Here is a 7,846-nt window from a genome sequence, read left to right as displayed (position 1 = left end):
ACGGGTACACTGCATAGACTCAATAAGACAACCTTTAAAGATTATTTTTATAATCCTATTTTCAAAAAAGAAAATGAAACTCAAAGCAACTTGTCTGAGCTTTTGTAGCTTGAAAGTTACAAGCCAAAGGTTGATCTCAGCCTTTCCTTTAATGGGCATTTCCACCTCACCCTTTATCATTTTGCAGTGCGTTAACATTCTTTGTCTACTTTCTTTCTTACAAAGTCCCTTAGGAGATAAGAGGTACATTGGCTAATGAAGAAATTAAAGTTCAGGAAGGTTCAGCGATTTCCACATGTGAAAAATGTTAGAGAGGAATTTAAAAACCAGGTATCTTGCCTAGTTCAGAGATGGAACCAGCATGCCACTGACATGATTATTTGATCACCTGTTATGCCTTTGACTAAGCAGAACGATCAATGTGGTACCAGCACACAGTCAACTCCTGAAAAGTCTGAATTAGAATGTGCCATGAATCCTCTCTTTACATCATAATTAGCATCTTCAGAACCAATGACTTGTTCCTAGAACACCATTTTGACCTAAAATGCCGTGAACTGTAGAGCAAGGTCACTAAAATGGTGACACAGGTTGTTCCTTACTTCACTCCCTCTCACAAGAGGAATAACTGTCACCTATTTATGAGCAAGACATCACTGACAGAATCCTAGCATCAGTGGGTGAGGATGATGGAGCCCCTGCACCTCAGAGCCCAAATAGACTGGAAGGGTAAGAAACGGCTACATGCTGACTGCCTTGCGTCTCCCCCAAGATAGTCCACAACCACACAGAGCGTTCTTCCCTGAGCCTCTGTGTCCTCCAGGCGAAAAGATTGCCCATAAGGGACAATTAGCCCCCTCCTCCAACAATGGGGTCAATTTGTAGGAGCACCTATTCTGATCTCACCCCACAGGGATGGCAGAAAAACCACTAGGGCTCAACCACTGAGTATCTGCCTGTGATAAAGGTAAGAGACTTGCAACAACCGACAACCAACAAACACATGGATCTTGGTGAGCTGAGTTCCCATCTGCAGAGCCTAAGGAGTCATCCCAGCCAGAGGCTTGGCTTCTCTACAGAACCAAGTTGAGGACGCATTCTGACCAGGGAACTTGGTGAGGTACAGATCTTCCTAATCCTCAGACAAGGAGGTTTGCCAGCTCCAGAGCCCCATTTCCCATGCTCAAGCAAGGAATGGAGTCATGGCCCTACCTGCTAGGGAGAGTGTCTTCCAGCCCCATCTGATCAGGAGGAATGAAGACAACCTCTGGAAGCGGAGTGACCCAGCAGCCCTAGAGCCCAGAGGCTGATGGGCAAAGGTGATCACTCATAGAGCAAAACCTTGGCATGGAGGCGTCCTGTGCTCTGCACACGTATAGAGATTAATTCATAGGCAAGGCTAAGGGTGGTCATCAGGCCTTTCCAAGAGGAGAGCCTGTTTAGGAAATTGAAAGTAACCTGGAGTGGCCCCTGTCCTTCCTTTTCAAGCAAGGGAGTCTAGACATAGCCCCACCCATTGTGGAGATGTTTTCCAGTTCCATCTGACCAGAAAGGCTAGTAGAACTCCTAGAAGCAGTACAGCCCAACAATGCACAATTCTAGAGAAAGGCAGACAGAACCAATAATCTGCAAAACAAATCCAGTGGCCCCATTTGGCTATGAAACTTGGGGTGCATGTTGGCTTAAAACAACAAAGAGGTTTACTGATGTTAGAGCTGTTTCCCTTGCTGCTGCCAAGAAGGAAATCTAATTCATAGCCTCATTCATTGCTGAGTATAGCCCTCAGCCCAAGGCCAAGGAACATAACCAGAGCACACAGCCAATTCAACAGCCCTACAGACAGTGGCACTTGAACAGTGATCACAGCCCTTGGCTTCCCCATTACAGAACAAGTCTTGTGGCCTCACCTGACCAGGGAATTCAGTGAATACTCTGGCCTGATTCAGGTACCCAAACAAAGAGCTATGCAGGGCATGGATCCTGTCTTGCTGCCCTGCTAAGGCAGGGAAGCTAATTCATACCCCTGTCTGTTACTAATATGTTACACAGTCTCAACCACATAGTAAGCCTGGCCAGAGAAACCAGGCACATCCCACAGAGCCCATCCCACAGCCTTACTTGGTTAGAGAACCAAGACAGCATTTCTATACAACTGTTCTCAGTAGAGGCACATCCTCCCCTCCAGCCCGTGCCCATTCTCAGAGCTCAAACGTTCGTCTTGCCCCCAAATAGACCATACTAGCAAGTCTTACCTGCCCAAGGACATTACCATCAGACACACCCAGAAACCCAAACTGAGTTGAGTGTTTGGGTGAAGAATGGTCTCTGCCAGAACAAATCTATAAAGTCTGGAAGAGGAGCACACTTACTCAAATATGCAGATATCAACATAAGAAATCAAGGGTCATGAATCATCAGGTAAATATGGCACAATCGAAGAAAACTAATAAAGCTTCAATAACCAACCCTAAGAAATTGAGATCTATGAACTGTCAGACAAAGAATTCAGGGATAAGCCCCTTAACAAAGTTTAGTGAGCTACAAGAAAGCACATTTTCCCCAAGCAAAATTAGGTAAATGATTCATGAACAAAACAAGAAGTTTGACAAGGAAATAGCAACTATCCAAACAAAAAACAAAAATCCATAAATCTAGAATTAAAAAAATACATTACTGAAACGAATAACTGAATATAGTTCCAAAAGTAGATTTGACCGTTTGGAAGAAAGAATCAGTGACCCGGATCAGAGGGCATTGGAAATTACCACATCAGAGGAGTAAAGAGAAACAAAGAAAGAAAAGAGTGAAGAATGCCTATAGGAATTATGAGTCATAGTAAAAAAAATGCATTATGTGAATTTCAAAAAGAGTAGGAAAAAAGAAAGTGACCAAAGTACATTTAAAGCCATAACAGCTGAAAATATCTTAAGCCTGGATAGAGAAATGTGTATCCAGGTCCACGAGACCTAAAAGGCCCTAAATAGGTTGAAATGAATAGAGCAACACCAAGACACAATACACTTAAATTGCCAAAAGTCACAGACAAAGAATTGTAAGGAGCAGCAAGAGAAAAAAAGAGAAGTTACATAAAAGGGAACCTACATAAGAACACTGGCAGTTTTCTCAACAGAAAATTTTCAGGTTAGAATGGAATGAAATGACATATTCAAAATATTGAAAGAAAATAGCTGTCAATCAAAAAACTTATACACAGTGAAACTGCCCTTTCAGAAATGAAGGAGGGAGATCTCAAACTAAAGTTGAGGGAGTTTATTGGTACCAGACCATCCTTACAAGAAATGCTAAAGAAGTTCTTTAAATAGAAGTGAAAGAATGCTAATTAACATTATAAAACCCTAGAAAGGAATATAAATCTCACTGGGTAATGATAAGTATATGGTCATAGTTAGATCTTCAATATAATGGTGCATAATTCACTTAAAAATCTAGTTGAAAGATTTTTTAAAAAGAATGTAACAAAAATAACCCTAGCTGCAATAATCTATTAGTTATAGAATGTATAAAAAAAGCAAACATGTAATACCAATAACTACAATGTGAGGAAGAGAAGAAGTAAAAGTCTAAAGGTTATGCATTCATTGAAGTTACATAGTTATTAGTATGAAATAAGATGGTATAAGTTCAAGATATTTTATGTAGGTCTTATGGTAACATCACAATGGAAAATCCTGTAGCAATTACACAAACAGACATAATAAAGAACTTGAAGTCTACTGATATCAAAGACATCAAAACACTAAAAATGACAGCAGGTTAAAAAGCGAAGAACATGGGGCACCTGGGTGGCGCAGTCGGTTAAGCGTCCGACTTCAGCCAGGTCACGATCTCGCGGTCCGTGAGTTCGAGCCCCGCGTCAGGCTCTGGGCTGATGGCTGGGAGCCTGGAGCCTGTTTCTGATTCTGTGTCTCCCTCTCTCTCTGCCCCTCCCTCGTTCATGCTCTGTCTCTCTCTGTCCCAAAAATAAAATAAAAAAAGTTGAAAAAAAATTAAAAAAAAAAAAAGCGAAGAACAATGAATCTACAAAACAACCAGGAAACAACAAAATGACAATAGTAAGTCCTTACCTATCAATAATTACTTTAGACATAAATGGATTAAATTAGCTAATTAAAAGACATAAAATGGTTAAGTGGATAAAAAGAATCCAATAATATTCTGTCCATAAGAGACTCACTTTAGCCTTAAAGATTCACGTAGAGAGTAAAGAAATGGAAAAAGACATTTCAAGAAAATGGTAACCGAAAGGGGAAAAAATGCAGGGATAACTATACTTATACCAGACAAAATATACTTTCAACTAAAAATGGCAAAAAAGAGACAAAGAACGCTACTATATAAATGGTAAAGTTTCCAATGTGTCAAAAAGACAATAATTATAAATATTTGTGAGCCAAAATCAGGCACCTAAACATATAAAGCAAAAATTAGCAGAGATATAAGCAGAAATAAACAGTAATACAGTTAACAGCTGGAGACTTAATATTCCACTCTTAGCAATGGATCACCCAGGCAGAGAATCAATAAGGAAACAAGATTTGAACACTATAGACCAAATGGACTCTAACAAACATATACAAAGAATTCCATCCAAAAGCAGAGTACACATATGACTCAAGGGTGCATGCAACATTTTCTAGGATAGACCATATTTTGGCCACAAAACAAGTCTTAGCAAATTTAAGATTGAAATCATACTAAGTATCTTCTCTAACCACAGTGGCATGAAACTAGAAATCAGTTTGAGGAAAACTGGAAAAAAATACTAGCAAACCAAATTCAGCAGCACATTAAAAGGATCATTCACTATGAAATAGGGTTTATCCCTGGGGTAAATACAACAATTACAACCACATGTGGAACTAATTAATAGAGAACCAGAATGATTGAAACAACAATGACAGAAATGAAGGGAGAAATAGAAAATTAAACAATCATATTTGGAGACTTCAGTATCTCACTTTAAATAATGAACAGAATGACAAGGAAAATGATCAGCAAGGAAATAGACTATTGAATAACACTATAAACCAAGTAAACGTAAAAGACATATAAAGGACACAGTACCCAACGATCCCAGAATACACAGTGTTCTCAAGGGCACATGGAACACTTTCCAGGATATACCACCTTCTGGGCTGTAAAATAAACCTCAATAAGTTGAAAACAATAGAAATAAAACCAGATATGTTATCTGACTGCAATGGAATGAAATTAAAAATCAAAAACAGAAAGAAGTTGGAAACTTATGAATATGTAAGCAATTAAAAGTGTACTTCAGGGGCACCTGGGTGGTTCAGTCAGTTAAGCATCTTACTTCAGCTCAGGTGATGATCTCACAGTTTGTGAGTTCGAGCCTCACATCAGGCTCTTTGCTGACAGTGCAGAGCCCAGAGCCTGCTTTGGATTCTGTATCCCTTTCTCTCTGCCCTTCTCCCACTTGTACTCTCTCTCTCTCTCAAAAATAAATAACCAGTACAAAAAAAAAAAATTAAAGTGCACTTCATATATAAAAATGAATAGGTCAAATAAGAAATCAAAGGAAAATGAGAAAACACTTTTGAGATGAATGAAAATGAAGACACAACATATCAAAATATACAAAAACTTCTGGGATGCTGCTAAAGCAGTGCTTAGAGGGAAATTTATACCTTAGTGCTTACATAAAGAAAGAATAAATATCTTACATCAATAACCTAACCTTTTACCTTAGGATCCTGGAGAAAGAAAACAAAAGTCACCTAAAGAAAAGAAATAAAATTTATTAGAGTGGACATTGAATAGAGAATAGAAAAATAAACAAAAGCTGACTCTGACAAGAGCAGAAAAACTCACAAAACTTTAGCTTGATTGGCCTTATATTGTGGCTAACTTTAAAGAAATGAAGAGCATTATGAAAAAAAAATGTTATGGATAATTGTATGGCTCCAGAAGATATAAATGATCTGAATTGATTATTGTCCAAAAACAACTAAGGAGATTGAGTTAGTAACCATTAAAGGAAAGCTCATATCCAGACAGCTTCCCCATCAATTAGGGAAGAAGTAACACCAAATTGTAAACTCTCCTGTGAATAGAAGCAGAGAGAACACTTTCAATCTCATTCTGAGGCCAGCACTACCCTAATATCAAAAACTAGGCAAAGACTTCAAAGGATGCCATAGAGAAGTATCTTTTATGAATATGGATTCCAAAACCCACAATAAAATACTATTAAACTGAATCTAGAAACATAAAAAGAATTATACATAATGGCCAAGTGGGATTTATCTCAGAAATACAAAATTGGTGTAGAAAACGCATTCAACAAAACCGTGTGCCCTTTTTGACAAAAACACTCAACAAACTGGAATACAGGAACACCTCGTTTATTGGACTCTGTCCAATACTTTGCAAATACTGTGGTTTTTTAACAAATTGAAGGTTTATTGGACTCTGTCCAATACTTTGCAAATACTGTGGTTTTTAACAAATTGAAGGTTTGTGGCACTACTGCATCGAGAAAATCTATTGACACCATTTCCCAAAAGCATTTGCTCACTTTGTGTCTCTGTGTCACATTTTGGTAATTCCCACAACATTTCAAACGTTTTCATTATTACACTTGTGATGGTGAGCAGTTATCTTTGATGTTATGGTGACTGGGTTAGGGTGCCACAAACCAGTCCATATAATACAGCAAACCTAACGGGTAAATATTTAATGTGTTCTGAATGCAGAGATGGAGGAAACAGCCAGAGGACTAGAAGTGGAGCCTGAAGATGTGTCTGAATGGCTGCAATCTCATGATCAAACTTTTACGGATGAGGAGTTGTTTCTCAGGGATGCGCAAAGCAAGCGGTTCCTTGAGGTGGAATCTACTCCCAGTGAAGATGCTGTGAAGACTGATGAAATGACAACAAAGGATTTACAGTGTTACATGAACTTAGTTGATAAAGCAGCTGCAGGGTTTGAGAGGATTTGACCCCAGTTTTGAAAGGAGATGTACTGTGGGTAAAATGTGATGGAACAGTATTCCCTGCTACAGAGATATCATTTGTGAAAGGAAGAGCCAATTGATGAGGCAAATTTTGTTGGCTTATTTTAAGAAATCACAACCACACCAGCCTTCAACAACCACCACCTTTATCAGTCAGCAGCTATCAACAGTGAGGCGACATCCTTCCTGAGAAAAAAAGATTATGAGTTGCTAAAGTTGAGGTGATAGTTAGCATTTTGTTTTAGCAATAAAGTACTTTTAAAATAGGGAATGTACATTGTTTTTTAAGACACAATACTATTGCATACCTAATAGATTATGGCATAGTGTAAACCTAACTTTTACGAGTACTGGGAAACCGAAAAAAATGATTTGACTCACTTTATTGCAATATCTACTTTACTGCAGTGCTCTGGAGCTGAACCCACAATATCTCCAAGGTATGCCTGTAGAAGGAAACACCTTCAACCTGATGAAGGGTATCTATGAAAATCCTAAGCTAGCTTCATGTATTTAATTGTGAAAGATAGGATGCTTTCCCTCTGAGTTCAGGAATAAGACAAAAATGTCCACTCTAATCACTTCTATATAACATTTTACTGTAGTTTATTTCCAGAGTATTAGGTAAGAGAAAGAAAGAAAAAAAATTATTTTCAAAAGGAAGAAGTAAATCTATCTCTATTTGCAAATGATGTGACCTGTCATATAAAGTCCATGAAAAAATAATTAAAAGCATAAACAAGCCCTTCAAGTTTGCAGGATATAATATCAATATGAATAATCAAATGTTTTTCTACGTACATGCAATATAAACAGTCTTAAAGCTTAATTAGTGTATAATTCCATGTA

The 7,846-nt window shown here is 38.2% G+C and overlaps 1 protein-coding gene across 4 annotated transcripts; it reads left to right on the top strand.

Moving 5' to 3' along the window:
* Positions 1 to 548: 548 nt before the first annotated feature.
* On the top strand, positions 549 to 7,264 carry LOC121038358 (tigger transposable element-derived protein 1-like). 4 transcript variants are annotated; one of them, XR_005794316.1, is made up of 3 exons: positions 549 to 729; positions 914 to 1,013; positions 6,738 to 7,264. XR_005794316.1 is itself a non-coding variant. In XM_040487859.1 (2 exons), the coding sequence occupies exons 1-2, from the start codon at positions 687 to 689 to the stop codon at positions 6,980 to 6,982; spliced, it is 288 nt and encodes a 95-aa protein (XP_040343793.1). In that variant the 5' UTR covers positions 549 to 686; the 3' UTR covers positions 6,983 to 7,264. The 4 variants fall into 4 exon arrangements, 1 of the variants encoding a protein (XP_040343793.1); XR_005794315.1 differs by having other exon boundaries at positions 914 to 1,115; XR_005794314.1 differs by having other exon boundaries at positions 914 to 1,120.
* Positions 7,265 to 7,846: the final 582 nt, after the last annotated feature.

This window comes from Herpailurus yagouaroundi, unplaced genomic scaffold (genome assembly GCF_014898765.1).
Source record: "Herpailurus yagouaroundi ecotype Mexico unplaced genomic scaffold, PumYag 165, whole genome shotgun sequence".
NCBI classification, from domain to species: Eukaryota; Metazoa; Chordata; class Mammalia; order Carnivora; family Felidae; genus Herpailurus; species Herpailurus yagouaroundi.
This window is presented reverse-complemented; position numbering and strand designations above follow the sequence as displayed.

What these genes read in the sequence shown, in the direction of transcription:
- LOC121038358 (XM_040487859.1), top strand. Translation starts at nt 687, where the DNA reads ATGATGGAGCCCCTGCACCTCAGAGCCCAAATAGACTGGAAGG. An exon ending in AGCCCAAATAGACTGGAAGG is followed by an intron (nt 730 to 6,737) that starts GTAAGAAACGGC and finishes TTCTGAATGCAG; the next exon opens with AGATGGAGGAAACAGCCAGA.